General features: G+C 36.6%; 1 protein-coding gene across 1 annotated transcript in view; it reads right to left on the bottom strand.

Moving 5' to 3' along the window:
• The window catches only part of TTN (titin), a 242047-nt gene that overhangs the window by 85480 nt on the left and 140959 nt on the right, over positions 1-15608 (bottom strand). Inside the window, exons 55-79 of the mRNA XM_062004522.1 lie at positions 15232-15358; positions 14879-15142; positions 14506-14772; positions 14105-14368; positions 13435-13574; positions 13210-13336; positions 12825-13091; positions 12459-12725; positions 11711-11977; positions 11475-11614; positions 10556-10682; positions 9684-9826; positions 7104-7227; positions 4891-5157; positions 4649-4746; positions 4324-4492; positions 3965-4231; positions 3564-3830; positions 3194-3472; positions 2679-3087; positions 2451-2575; positions 2089-2355; positions 1227-1496; positions 826-1128; positions 405-707 (exon numbers count right to left, since the gene is read on the bottom strand). Of these exons, the coding sequence (XP_061860506.1) occupies positions 405-707; positions 826-1128; positions 1227-1496; positions 2089-2355; positions 2451-2575; positions 2679-3087; positions 3194-3472; positions 3564-3830; positions 3965-4231; positions 4324-4492; positions 4649-4746; positions 4891-5157; positions 7104-7227; positions 9684-9826; positions 10556-10682; positions 11475-11614; positions 11711-11977; positions 12459-12725; positions 12825-13091; positions 13210-13336; positions 13435-13574; positions 14105-14368; positions 14506-14772; positions 14879-15142; positions 15232-15358 (5548 nt within the window). The remainder of the gene's footprint in view (positions 1-404; positions 708-825; positions 1129-1226; positions 1497-2088; positions 2356-2450; positions 2576-2678; positions 3088-3193; positions 3473-3563; positions 3831-3964; positions 4232-4323; positions 4493-4648; positions 4747-4890; positions 5158-7103; positions 7228-9683; positions 9827-10555; positions 10683-11474; positions 11615-11710; positions 11978-12458; positions 12726-12824; positions 13092-13209; positions 13337-13434; positions 13575-14104; positions 14369-14505; positions 14773-14878; positions 15143-15231; positions 15359-15608) is intronic.

Consider the following 15608-nt stretch of genomic DNA (forward strand, 5'->3'; position numbering starts at 1 on the left):
ACATATGTTTCTCAATTGAACTTTCTTGCACACAGAATCCCAGAATGGTAGGGGTTGGAAGGGACCTTTAGAGATCATCTAGTCCAATCCCCCATGCCAAAGCAGGTTCACCTAGATCAGGTCACACAGGAACATATCCAGGCAGTTCCCAAAACCTTCAGAGAAGGAGATTTCAGAGCTGCCCTGGTCAGTCTGTTCCAGTGCTATGTCACTCTCACAGTGAAATGTTTTTTCCTTACGTTTAAATGGAACTTTTTGTGTTCCAGCTTTTGTCTGATACCTACAGACAAATATACTCAATACAACAGAAAATAGTGATGTCCAACCTCCTGACACACACAGTACATAGACAGCCAAAATGTCCCTTTCTCCTAATACAAACACAAACATGCTTGCATACTTACCAATTGGGTCCATAATTTTTACTGCACGTGTAGCAGGACTTGGTTTGCCAACTCCAACCATGTTTTGAGCTCTTACTCTGAAGAAATATTCTTCATTTTCCACAACATCAGTCAGGATAGCTGACAGTTCATCAGCTGCGGTGGTCATAGTTGGCTCCCATTTGATGGAACCTTTGTTTCTCAATTCAATAACATAGCCAATAATTGGAGTTCCTCCATCATATTCAGGTGGTTCCCAGGTAAGTGTAGCTCCAAACCTGTTCACATCAGTAACTTCTACATTTTGAGGAGGTCCAGGAACTTCTGCATTTAATTTTAGGGAGAAAAAGAAAAAAGTATGTGTTTTTTACCCATCATTAAAGTCTGTACTGCTTTTCTTACACTGCCATCAAACACTGAGTTTTTCATAATCTCTGCTCACCAAATTTGCTCTTAGCTTCCACAGGTCTATCTGTTTCCACTGGCTCACCAGTGCCCACTCTGTTTCGTGCACTAACACGGAATAGGTATTCAACACCTCCTTTTTGAAGGCCAGTAACAGTGTATTCACAATTTTCAGCACGATCAGTGACCATAATCCAGGTTTTACGCTTGACATCACGTCTTTCAATGACATAGCCTATTATTTTACTTCCACCATCACTTTCTGGTTCTTGCCAGGCAAGGCCAACTTCACCGTCGTAAGTTTCAGTGACTTCCAAGTTTCTGACTGGACCTGGAACATCTAAACAAAGATAAGACAATATTTTAGGGCACCTCACATTTTCTTTTTTCTTTGGTTTAAATAAATGTAAGCAAAGCTTTAATAATGAGAGTACTTACCAATGACCTCTACATTGATGAATGCTTCTGCCTGACCATGTTTGTTTCGAAGTATAACTTTGTACCTTCCCTTATCTGATGTCTTTGCTTCATAAATTTTGAAGGTAGTGCAGTCAGCTGTTATATCAACAGTTGTTGTGGGCAGACTTTCCTCCCCTTTCAACCATTCAGCTTCTGCCTTTGGGTAGGCATCATATGGAACAGTCATAGTTAAAGGCTTCCCAACATCAACTACAAGATTTTGATCACCAGTCTTGATTCTAGGTGCAGCTAAGGAAGATCAATATGACAAATAAATTCTCACATATATATATAAAAAATTATAAATTTGTATAGTCAGCAAAGAAGCTTAACACAGAAAAGTAAAAAGGGCTGTTGTGCAAATTCGAAGCAAATTCTTCATATACCCATTGGATTGCTCCAGAGAGCTGATTGATATGTATTGTGTCCTCCTATAAAATCAGGGAAGAAGAAGTTGCATTTTAAGCATTAAGTTGATACATTTTTATTGGTCTGATTCTGTAAAACAGACAAATGAGGTGTTGAATGTCTTAGGTGACTGAAATGAGTAGGTCAAATAATATCTGCGGTGACTTAAGAATGTTCTGGCTTCTTCAAACTCAATTCATTCTTTTTGTTACAGATACTGACCTATATTTTTCTTAGTTGGATCAGTATAGTATAATAGAAAATGTTTATTGCCTAAATTATAATTAATAATATCTAAGAGACTTGCACTTGTCTCAGCCTGATTATATATTCATTTTTATTCAACTCCTTGAAAGGACAAAAATAAATGTGGTTAAATAGCTAATTCACTCATCTAAGATTTTATGAAAGAAGCACAAAGCAAGAAACTTACCAGCTAATTCAAGCTTAGCTCTAGCTTCCTTATCTTTTGCAATAAATCTGTATTCCCCTTGGTCACGGGGCTTTATATCGCACACCTGCAGCCTGTGAACTTTTCCTTCACTCATCATCTGATGTTTGTCACCTTGGACAATAATCATGTTGTTTCTCAACCACTTGACCTCCACACCATCTTTGTTCAATTCAGCCATGAAGATGACATCTGTACCAGGAGCTTCATAAATATCTTGTGGTGGTCGGATGATCTCAACAGGGATTTCTGAAATAAATTTCAAACCATTTGGTCTTATTTGTGCATTGTTTCTAGTATTACTAAATAACTAAGAAATTAATTCTATTCAATTTTACACATACCTTCAACAAAAAGTCTTGCCCTAGACTTCCTGTCATCTACTCCACAGGAATATTCACACTCATCGTTCAGTCTACAGTCTTTTATGATTAATCTATGCAGATTCCCATCCTTTTCAAACTGATATCTTTATGGGGGAGAAAAGTAAGCATTATTTTAGTTTCCAGACAAAGCAACAAAGTGAAGCAAGCATGTTTAACATATTAACAAGCATAATAAAATGCACATACTTTTTGCCTTCTCTGATTTCTCTTCCATTTCTGTACCATCTTACACTGGCTTTCTCTTTGGAAAGCTGGCACGTAAAGATAGCATCATCAAATTCAGTAACAGTCTGGTCCCGGAGATGTTCAATGAAGTCTGCTGGGGCTTCTGTTATGAGAAGCTCTGCAACAGATTTATCTTGTCCAGCAGTAACAGTGTATTCACCTTCATCTATAAACCCACAGTCTTTAATGATGAGCGAGTGTTTGTATTTATCAATTTTGTACAAAATGCGCCTGTCAAATGTGATCTCTTCACCATTCTTTGTCCATTTGAGGGTTGCATTAAGGCGATTTACTTTGCACCAGAATGTGACAGTTTTCTTTTCCATAGTCTCAATATCTTCAAGGGGCTCAACAATTCTGAGGTCCTCCTCTGTTAAGATATAAAAGCCAAAATGATTTATTTACATCCTCATGATCCAGATGTGAAATTGAATATAAGATGATGAAACAAATTTAATACAATGTAAGCTATTTACCTAATACAGTTAAGGCAGCAGAGCTTTTGACATGTTCACCTCTCTGGTTTGACAGTGAGATATGATATGTAGCTTGATCTTTCAATTGTGCATCTCTGATTCTGAGAGTATAAACTAAATCCTTCTGGACAATAATGTATTTTGTACTATCAAATATTGCCTCATCATTTTTGTACCACTTCTCTTTGGCACCCTCTTTATTGACTTCACAGTTGAAGATAATTTCTTGACCCTCGTTAACTTCTTGGTCTTTAAGGGGAGTTATAATCTTAAGTTTTTCTGAAATTGAGAAAATAAAAGAAAGAGGACATCAGGTAGTGTAAGGAATACAACAAAATATGCACCTGTACATTTATAAAATATAGCTTACCAATCACTGTTAAGCGTGCTGTAGCCTTAGCTTCACCAACCATGACAGTATACTTTCCTGCATCTCCTAGAATAGAGTCTTTAACCACAAGTGTTCTCTTTTTGCCATCTGAAATGAGGTTGTACTTGTCACCAGGCTCCAGGACTGTGTCACCCCTCAACCACTGAACACTAATTGCTTCTTTGGATACTGAACAGACAAATTCAGCACTGTCTCCTTCAAGCACCTCAAGATTTTGTGGTCTGGTAAGAAATTCTGCTGCAAGTTCTGAAAGAAAACATTTTTTTGTAAATATATACGATTTTATTTTTTATTTACGAAGAGAATAAAATAAGTTGTGCATTCTTACTGTTTTTTGTTGTGGTGGTTTTTTTTCCTGGAAACAAAGTCACCAGACTTACCATGTACAGTAAGTTTTCCTGTTGTACTAGAGCTTGGGAGCTTGCAAGTATATTTGCCAGCATCTTCAGGATGAGCATTGCGTATGAGAAGAATTCTCTTTCGACCATCAGAAATGTGTTCAAATCTACCACCATCAGGCACCTCCTCATCTCCTTTAAACCAAGTAACTTCGGCATTAGGCTTTGAAACTTCACAGATCAATCTTACAGTGTCATTTTCATTTACTTCAAGATCATGAAGATTTTTTGTGAAAACAGCCTCTTCCTCTGCAACAAGAATTTTGAAAGATGATTGAAGCCTTTAATCAAAAAAACATTTTTTCTTGCTTATAGATGAGACTCTAAAACACTGTACTTACCTATCACAGTAAGCAGACCTGAAGTTCGAGCTGTTTTTGCTTCACAGGCATATTCAGCTTCATCATCGAAGACACATTTACTGATAACAAGAATGCGTTCTGCACCTTTGGAAATTATGTCATACTTTTTGCCTTTTTTAACTTCAATGCCATCCTTAAACCACTTCACCTGTTTCAGAATAAATCAAAATGCTTGTTAATATTAACATACTTATAAAGTATTTCAGTTCTATGTTCTTTTTAAAAAATATAACAAAAATGTTAATTTTTAAAAAAGCTCTAGTTGAAGGAGTTACTCAGATGAAAAAGTATTATTATTATTGACCTTGACACTTGGACGAGAAATTTCACATTCAAATCGAGCAGTGGATTTTTCTTTAACTTCAAGGTCGGTTAGGGGTTTCAGGAATTCAACACGAATAGCTATAAGAGAAAAGAAAATCTTCAGTAAAGGAATGTCTCCAGAAGAGAAGAATAAATTGCTGACACTGATATTGTCAGTCACAGACACCAGTACATAGTGTTTATAACACTTTCACATTTTGTAAAAAGTTTTATATGACTCACGTTCTACATTGAGAAAACATGATGTCTTAAAATCCTTAGCATCACAGGTATACGTTTTTGCATCATCCAGCGTACAGCCATGGATAACAAGTTTTCTGACCCTGCCATCAGAAATGACATCATACTTCTTTGTTTTGTGAATTTCTTCTCCATTTTTGAACCATTTAACTTTTGCATTTTCCCTGGAAACTTCACATTCCAAAATTGCAGTGGCCTCCTCTTCAACAGTCTGGTCCTCAAGTGGTTTAGTAAATTCAACTGGGGGTTCTAAAAAAAAAAAGATAGGTTTTTGACAGAAAAGATCCAACTTACAGTCAGCCTGCTGCTAGTACAGAATTGTCCCACACGGTTTAGTAATTTTCCTTGACTGATTAATCCAAAGGCTCTTAGACACTTTTGCTGAAGGTCTGAGGTTTTAAATTTTTTTTATTTGTAATACCCAGGAATGTTTAGTTAATTCAGCTAATTTCCTCATTTTCACTCTAGTATAAGATTAGACATCATGATGTCCTTGCCCATGGGGTTTTTACTCAAAAATAATCACAGAGTCTTGTAACTCAGTTTCTTTAGCTGAACTATAATTATGTGATCTCAGTGATTCTGAAGTTATACTCTGAAATTAAGGAAGTCTACTTTTTACTTTTCCTTGAACTACTAATTACTTAGAAGTGTGTGCAGATTTTTTTACTTCTTTGCCATATACAGCTTGCAAGCAGTGCAATTCGAACAATATTATGTCACTTGACTGATGCTGTAGTTGTGCTCTCATAGATTTCTTAGATACTCCAAATATATTTGGTTTGTGGGAAGCATTTTTTCTGGTAACAAGGGAGAGATTGGAGTGATGGCTTCCGTAAGTTGCTCAAAACTTCCCCCAGCTCTTCGTTGGATGAACCTCTGGCCAAAGCTGGGCCAATCAAGGGCCTCTGTGATCACTATTTAAGAAGGGAAAAAAATCTCCATTGGTGGGAGGAGGAGGTGTAAGGAGTTGGATGAGAGGGAAGTGACCATATAGACCCTGAAGTCAGCAATGAAGGAGAGGATGTGTGCTGAAGCAGAACCTCCCTCCCCCACTGCATCCCATGATGAGACAGCAGCTGTCTCCCTGCAACACATGCAAGGTAATGGTGGAGCTGAGATCTGCCAGCAGCTCATAGAGGACTCCACACCAGAGAGATGACTGTATCTGGAGGGACTATGAGTCTGTAGGGAAGTGGCATTGCAGCCGAATGTGCCTATAGTTCTGCTGCCACTGAGAAGTCCTGCCCTGGAGGAGTTTGTGAGGAGCTGCAGCCTTTGGAAGGAACTCATAATGAAGAGTTTTGTTAAAGACTGTGTCTCATGGGAGGGACCCACGTTGGAGCAGAGGAAGAGTGTGAGGAGTCCTCCCATCTGAGGAAGGAGCGGCAGAGAGAGTTTCTGAGGGACTGACTGCAACCTTCATTCCCTGTCCCCTACACCCAGATGCAGTGAAGGATGTAGAGAAATTGGAGGGGGTAGCTGAGCCTGGGAAAAGGGGAGGAGTGGGAGGAAGGTGGTCTTAAAGGGATGGTTACATTTTTCTCATCATTCTACTCTATTTTGTCTTCTGTTTGTTTTGCTTTTGGTTGTTGTGTGATTAAATTGATTTTCGTTTATTTCCCAAGTCAAGTAGTCCTGTCTGTTTACTCTGGGACCATAACTGGTGAGTAAACCTTCTCTCTTCTTGTGGATTTCCATGAGGTCTTTGGTTATCTTTCCTCTTCCCCATTCCACTGTGGGGGGAAGGGAGGGATTAGAGCAAGGGAGTGAGGGAAGCAGGGGACAGGGAGTGAGTGAGTAACATCAAGGTGTTTTGTTACTAGCTGGGCTTAAACCATTACATCAAATAACAGAAAAAAAAGCCATCACGACCCATAAAGGCTGGTATCTGCAGATTGTCTTGAGGACAATTGAATATTCAGGTGTGCAAGGAATTTCTGGAAATCCTAGTGAGCTGACTCATCTCCCATGCCTGAAACATTTCCAGTAATGCCCCCTTTTCTCAACTCTTCTGAGAAGGATAAAAATTTTAAGTAAATAGCTTTTTTCACTAAGAAAGTTATCTACCAATTCAATATTGTATGTGCAATCCTACTAATTTGATATATGGTATATGTTAATATGCTATTTCAGGGTGAATCATGAATGGATCATTAACATTGGCTATGGTGTTATTAAAATGACTGACTTACCTTTCACAAAAAGATTTGCTTGAGTTCTGAAGTCTTTTGCTGTCAGTGATACTTCTCCCGCATCTGTTAATTTGACGTCTCTAAGAATAAGTGTGTGAACTCTCCCTTCAGCACGTGTCACCACCTTATAAAATACATAAAAATCCCTTTGTAAGAATCTACAACAAATATTTAAGATTTATTTATTGAAATACTATTGCTATATTTTTTATCTGTGGAGTATGGTTATTTACTTTTATAAGAAATTTAGGCACTTTCTTTTTCTATATACTAGATATCACTCAAGATACAAATGCTTTGAGGATTTTGAGAATAATTTCTGTTTTGTCCTTTCACTTACAAGAAACTGTGATTTTGTTTCACCATGTTGTCAGGTATTTGTGTCCATGTGTTAAAAAACCTGAGCCTACTCAAAGACTATCAGAGTTCAAGATGAGGCTGACTTGAGATCATGTTTATTTTGAACAGGTACCAAAAATAACAAAATAAGTAAATTTTTGCAGAAAAGTTAGTATCACTCCTGGCTACATCTTAAGTAAAAATGTTGAGAGAGATATAAAGAGGTTTGACACTCCCCTCATATACTCATTTGCAAATGCCCATTTGACTTTCTATTATTAAATTTTGGTTAAAAAGTCTGCCTAAGAAAAGCATTTCCATGTTGATCTATTGTTGAAACTACTTTTAATCAGGAGTTTGGACTGGGCTACTTGTACACAGACATTCCTTTTCTCTAGGAGAGGACCTGGAGTATTCAAAGATAAAATCCTGTGCTGTAGCCATTAAGAAGGCTGCTATTCATTCATGCTGTAAATTTTAACATAGCTCTTGACGAATTCTATTTATTTATTTTCTGAGAAGTACATGATCAAGTAGTAGATACAAGTTTAAAAAAAATACAGGGGAAAAGCAAATTTCTGCTAAGGAAAAAGCATAAAAGACTAAGTTTCTTTTGAGAATACAGTCCTTCCTTTCAGAGAGAAGGAAGGAACTAAGAGGCTGTCTTTCCTCTCAAATGGTCATTGTGTCCCTGAAAACTAGCTCTAGTGAATAGCAGAAAGAATCTGAAAGAAATTGAGATGAAGCCAACTATGTATTTGACCAAGGTAAACAGTAAAGGTAAAAAAAATAAAAAATTACTTCAATATAAGTTATAAATGTACAGCTAAATGCCAGCCTCACAGGTGAAATAATAGCTTGGATTAAAAACAGATGAAAAGAAACATTTGTACAATTAGACTGATTCTTGAGGACAGTCGTAAAAGTGTTTTCAAGAGGCTATTTAAATGGATAGAAAGTCATGCATCAAGTAAATATATGGCTTACTCTGAATTTCTTCTTGCTAAAGTTTCAACTGAAGTCAAATGCCAATTTTGACTGTATTTGTAAACTGAATGAAAGTGTGAATTTTTTAATTTTCATGTAATTAAAGTTATAGCTCAGGTAAGAACAAAATAATGTTCCATTATACAGAATATTGAACATAAAATATTTTTTTCCGGGCAGTAGCTTTCCACTTTTTTAGTTCCTAGACTCAGAAGTGATTGCCTTGATTTATAATGTCTCATCTGCTGAGTTTTGATTTTGTTTATCTGTCCTTAAGTACTGTAACAGAATTATCTATTGCCATGATTGCTTTTAAATTTTGTATTTCTCGATTCTTTTTTTAATCAAACAGTTTATACTTAGACAAATTTGGTGAAGTTCAGAAATATCTAGTAAAGACTGAAAATAATATGCTAAAATGTATTTAAAAGATTTTAAAAAATTGTACAAAGTATTGTTAGCAGCATTATTACAAGTTCTGAAACTCTGCAAGGTCACATTGTGCTTTGAAATTCTGCTACTTCTGAGGTTTCCAATTTGTGTTTTCATTTTGCGTTATTTTTCTCAGCTCTAGCACATGAAAAAGAAGTCAAAACCAGCGCTATCCATTTATATTTTGATTCTTAATGTGTTTCTTTATATATTTCCCATATCGTTAACTTTAAATATCAAACCAACTGCATTCCAGGCTGCTCCGATCTCAGAGTTAAGAGTCAGCACTTGATGAAGGGTTAAAAATAGCTAGTGAGAAGTGCTTGACAAGCAAATCTGCCCAGAAAGTTATCTGGAGAGCCAGAACAAATGCCTGAAATGGAATTTGAATCCGCTTAATCCCCTTATATGCAGACTTGGACTGCAACTCATCAACTCTGCATTCAGGAGAAAAAAAGTGTTTCCTGATAGTACTTTTCAAAACCCTCTCACTGTAACTACAATTAACTTGTGCAAAAATCATTCAATATCCTTGTGTCTCAGTCTCCAACACAATCAGGTACAAAATCACAGTTTTAATAACTGATATTTTGGAACCTTAGTTTCCCTTTGTATGACAAATAATAGTAGTATTCCAGACTATTGGAATTTCTGGGGGAAAAAATATCGTACCTGATTTAGTGAGGATTTACCATTTGGCACAGCAGCAGCACTAGTGTATTACTGTGCCTTAGAACTTCTACTAGCAGACAGTAAATGAGAAATGAAGGGAAAGAGAGTTGAAAGAAAAGGAGAAGGAAACACAAAGTTTAGTTTCTTTACCTTATCGCTGGACTCCAGTTTGTTTCCTTTCAGGAACCACTCTACTGGGATTCCCTCATAAGAGAGTTCACAGTCAAAGGTTGCCGACTCCCCAGCTGTCACTGTTACATCCTTGAGGGGTCTCAGCAAACCAATTACTCGAGCTTGGTAAGAAGAAGACATAATTTTCAGATTAAGTCACTTCTACCCAAGAGAGAGGTTCTGCCTCTACGTACTAATCTCCATGGTGGCTTCCCTCAAGAGAGACAGACATCGCAATGCTGCTCTTTAAATTCCCTAAATAGAAGAGGCCACTCTGGGTTTTTAGGGGGAGGGCTGGTCACCTAAATTTTCCTATTTGCAGAGCGTGTTTCTTTAAATTGAACAAGGTCAGCAGGAAAGTTGCCATGCATCTGTCTCCCTGCCAAGCCTTGCATGCCTCTTGCTAGATAAGGTATGTGTTTTCCAAAATAGCAAGGGCTAGGATTGGAGTAGGAAACAAGTGGTCTTTAACTGTGTGGTCTGTCCCTGTCCATCAAGCTTTTAACCCTACCCTCAGATATCTCTCTGATCCCATCCTCTCAGGTTAGCATGATAATTTAATGCAGTAAAGCCTTTGCTTGTAATATTTTGATTTCATAACATCATAGCATGCCGGACCATGAAGAAGACTTCAAGGCCATCTCTTTACTTTTACTTTTCTATGAATAAAGCATATATTAGGTTAAAAAACGTATAGAACGTTCCTTAACTAAAATATTAAGGTAGCTTGTGTAATTAATCTTTGACTTACTATTCTGGAAAGCATTGCTGTGGGTTCAATGCCTCATAGAGATTTTTCCACCTGTCTTGTTTTCACTTAATTCGTGAATTTCATTTTAAAAGACACTTACGTTTCACTCGAAGGTGAGCACTGGATTTGGCATTTGCTGCCTGGAAATCTACTCCACCAGCTTGATCTAACTGTACATTGTAGAGTGTAAGGAAGTGCTTTCTGCCTTCCTCCTTGATTTCACATTCCTGCAGAAAGAGAAGTGAAATAATTTTTTTAGCACCTTTTTTGTACTCATCACAAGAGCCCCTGCTTCTCCTCATATTATGCATCTGTTACCTCCTCTTCCACTCAAAACACTTGGACCTACTGCCATCTACAATATACCTTGTAAACCTTATTCATAGATCTTTTCTTTCAAAGTCTCTTCCTAATAGACTCTGCTTCCTCTTTGAAGGAAAGGCCAAGAGGCAATACATTCCTGCTGGTAAATGGTATGCACAGATTGATTAGCTGATATATCCATATCTATACCATTTGGAAGCCTAAGGGAACTAGAAGTTATTAAACTTGTTCTGTGACCTTTCCTTGAGAAGGGTCTTTTTCTTATCCAGGCACTGATTTTCATAGAACTTCTGATCTTTATGTATTATCCACATTGGTATTGTTACATCAAAGAGCTGTCAAATTATTGCCAGTCATGGTTGTATTGTTTCTTAACTTTCCAGATCCTTCTAGACTTTATAACTTCCATTATGTCTAAGTGAATTCCACAAGGTCTTTGCATGCTGGATACATGACTGTTAGGAGCTAGCAATACAGAATGTGCTTGAATAATTTTAATGTAATATTTTGGATTAGGTTTTTGTTACATTTTAGAAGATATTCACTTAAAAAACAGTATTTTTTCTATAGTGACCCTTATTGAAATTAGAAAGAAATTTTACTTAGTTTCTGCCACCACTTCATTCTCCCTCATGTCCTACCTCCCTACAAATTGTTGAGATGCACCTAAAAAAACCCCTGAAATATTTGCTTACAGATGATTCAGTCAGTGGTTCTCCTTTTAGCTTCCAATTGCCATGGACACCCTCCTCAGAGATTTCGATATCAAAATGAGCAGTCTCTGTCTCAATCACCTCCACACTGTGTAGTGGACGTATAATCTCAATATCCCGGTCTGGAGGGGAAAAAAAACACCCGACATTGATTCCTTGAGTCTCCAATGGAACCCAAAAGACCTTTTCTACAGAGCAGCCCAGTAAAATAATGATACCTTCAATATCGAGTTTCCCAGAGGTCTGATCAGTACCGCAGTCACAAGTATACTGTCCAATGTCTTTCTTCAAAGCTTTCTTGAGGATAAGGATTCTCTTTTTACCATCCACCTTAATAACAACATTCTTTGATGGAGTAATTGGTTTGCCATCCTTCATCCATTTCACTGGGGCATCTGCTTTGCTGATTTCACATTGTAAAATTACTTCATCTTTCTCTACAGCAGTGTAATCCTGCAGCTTTCCAGTGAAATAAGGGTCTCCCTCTGCAAGTAAAAGTTAAGTTATATTTCAGTTAGAAGTTACAGTGTTTCAGAAAGGCAATTAATTCTTATATTTCTTGTTTATGCCCTGAAAGAAAGATTAAATATAGTCATTATAAGTATTACACAGTTCTATTGCAAGAAGAGAAAACAACAAATAACAAGAAAGAAAACTGTGTATTACTAGTACTACTGCCAACATTGTTTTGGTACTTTAGGAGTTTCAATATCTAATAATTAATTTTGTGACACTTAATTTTGCAACAGTTGCATGAAATTTTAAAGTTCTTTTAAATATCTTTTGTTAATGGTGAAACAGAGACACAAAGAAGATAAATGAATTGCAAAATTGTTTAAAAATTACTATGTGCATTTAGGCTTACCCAAAAAACCCACCCAAGCAAATCAAAACCAACTCCAAAAATTTCTGACATCATTTTTCATTACTAAGGCTGCTGATAGTATACATCATGTAAATTCTTACCAAGAACAGTGAGCTTAGCTTCTGAGGATTTCCCCATAGCTTCTACTCTTATCTGGGAAGTATCATCGATGGTAAGATCTTTTATTGTGAGTGTATGAAATTTGCCATCATCTGTCATAGAAACCACTTTACTAGTATGTAATCGCTGGTCATTCTTAAACCAAATAACAGGAATGTTTTCATGGGAGAGTTCCACAGTGAACACTGCAGTTTCTCTCTCCTTTTTCGTTACATCCTTGAGAGGTGTAATGAATTTCAGGCGGATACCTGCAACAACAAAGCATTACATTAACAATAATTTTATCAACAAAAAGTATTCAAAGACTATGGTGCAAACATTTCCTACAAAGGCCAAGTCAGACAAACCTTCAATAATTAGCTTGGCACTTGTTCTCTTATCTTCAGCTTCAAACATGTATTTAGCTTCATCCTCAAATGCAACAGATTTAATAATCAGAGCATGCTTTGTTCCATCTGAAATAATTTCAAATCTTTCATCAGCAGTGATTTCTTGTGTTCCTTTCAACCATCGGAAAGTCTTGGGTTCTCTGGACACCTCACATTCAAATTTGGCTTCATCTTTCTCAAAGACCTTCACGTCACTTAGTGGAGTGATAAAGATGAGAGGTAATTCTGAAATCACAGAAGATCACTTTCAGTTCAGTGATAGTTCATCTATACCTTTCTGCTACAAGGGTTGTTCTAATGCCCTGAAATAGAAGTGGAAAGACTGGAAAAGTGCAGACTGTACCTTTCACTTTCAAGTTAGCAGCACTTTTAGCATTAGCAGCTTGGAAAGACACTTCTCCAGTCATATCAAGTTTGCAATTATGAAGGACAAGAATATGCTTCTTCCCATCTTCAATGATTTCACATTCCTGGTGATAAAAAACACCCCCCAAATATGAATATTCTAAAAAACATAAGGATTTTTTTCTATGTAAATTATAATCTAAAAATAAAGAAGGTGGCTTACAGGTGAAGGTGTCAGGGTTTCTCCTTTTAGCTTCCATGTAGGATGTACATCAGGCTCAGAAATTTCAATTTCAAAACGTGCTGTTTCACCCACAAATACTTCCACTCCATACAATGGGCGCTCCACTTTAATTAAGCGAGCTAAAATAAAAAAATCCCCAAATTTCATACCTATTTACTCATCTGTACAATACAAGTTTAATACTGGAAAGGATTCCAGCTCTCTCACCCTATCCCTTCTTTAATGCATTCAAATGCTATCACTGATACACATTTATCTCACCTCTTTTTTGAAAAGCTGCAAGTTTGGGCAGTCTACAACCTCGTTCTATAATATGTCTGAAAGTTTAGCTATTTTTAGTAAGAATATTTTTCCTCAAAATTAACCCAGATATATGTTGCAGTGAATTAAAACAACTGGTTTTTTTTTTTCTGACTGTAAATAGACATAGAGAATAATTGATCATCATTGTCTTTAAAATAGCCATTTATATATCTTAAGATATATTGTAAATACTCTTAATAATTGTAAATCTAGATATTTCAGTTATTCCTCATAATAGCATGTTTTCTAAAAGTACAATTTTTGGTGTTATACTCCACACAGTGTCTGTCTACACTGTCTTACAAAAGTTTTGGTACTTTCCTTTAGCCAAGGCATGATAACTTACGCTCAACGCTGACATTAGCACTTGTCTTGTCAGTTCCACAGTCACACTCATAAACACCCTTATCACTTTCTGCACACTTCTTGATCTTCAAGATACGTCGCAAGCCATCTGTTTTTATGGAAATTCGGTTGGAAGCTACTAGTTCTTCACCATCTTTGTACCATTTTACTGGCACATCTTTGCTCAGTTCACACTCCAGAATAATATCATCCTTCTCCACAGCACTGTAGTCTTGTAATTTCACAGTGAAATACGGATCGGCCTCTAAAAATTACATAGTAGATAGGAAACAATAAATTAGTAATATATATTGACTATAATATCAATATTTTGTCACTTTATAAGTCTAAAAATTCTTGATATCCATTATGTAACATATTTTAGAATATTTATGTAATTACCTAAGACTTTCAGGTTTGCTTGTGTGTTCAAGTCCTTGACTACGGCCTTTATTTCAGAGATATCATCAAGTGTCACTTCTCTCATTTCTAGTTTATGAACTTTGCCTTCTGAAGTAATAAAAACTGTTCTGCTTGTGTGGAGTCTCTTATCATTTTTGTACCATTTCACTGGCATATCTTCATGAGAAAGCTCAAACTGAAAGTGAGCTGTTTCCCCTTCTTTCACTGTTTGATCCTGCAGAGGTGAGATGAACTTCAGCCTCACACCTGTAATGTAGACACATAAATACCATCAGAAAAAAACCTAATGTGATTATAATAGAGACATTATTTATCCATTTTTTAATTGTTTTGTTCAAAAGAAGATATTTGCCTTCCACAAACAGTCTTGCTGTGCTCTTCTTGCCATCAACTTCAGCAGTGTATTCTCCTTCATCATCAAACTGAGAATCATTGATTACAAGAATATGCTTCTTTCCATCTGCAATGATGTCAAATTTTTCTCCAATCTTGAGTATATCAGTGCCCTTAGACCATATAACATTGGCCTCTCTGGTAAGCACACATTCAAACCTTGCTTGGCGCTTCTCAGGGACAGTAACATCTTTTAGTGGCACAGCAAAGTCCAGTTCAATTTCTGTAAGCAAAGCAGAATGCATAATTTGTCATGTGCTCCATATGAGTTCACATGTTTAAATTAATATCATACTCCATGGTGCATCATACCTTTCACTGTCAGGATAGCTGTAGTAACTGCATTAAGTGCCTGGTAAAGTACTTCGCCAGCTTGCTCTAACTTGACTTTGTGCAAGGTCAGGAAGCGCTTTCCTCCTTCAGCTTTGATTTCACATGTCTGGAGAGATGATAGACTTTGATAAATACAATGCCAATGCCTTACTGCTAGGTACTTTTAATAAACAGATTCTAGAAACATTTTATGCACAATAAAGAGTCAGCTAGAACATTGGAATTGCTTTTCAAGGAAAGCTGACACTTTTATTTGATAATGAGAAAAATTTTATTCATTAAGTACATTTCTTCATCGTTCCACATTGAATGTAGAATGTCAGCATCATTCCTAGAAATGTATGCAGGATGATTTT

The sequence above is a fragment of the Colius striatus genome, chromosome 11 (assembly GCF_028858725.1).
Source record: "Colius striatus isolate bColStr4 chromosome 11, bColStr4.1.hap1, whole genome shotgun sequence".
Classification (NCBI taxonomy): Eukaryota; Metazoa; Chordata; class Aves; order Coliiformes; family Coliidae; genus Colius; species Colius striatus.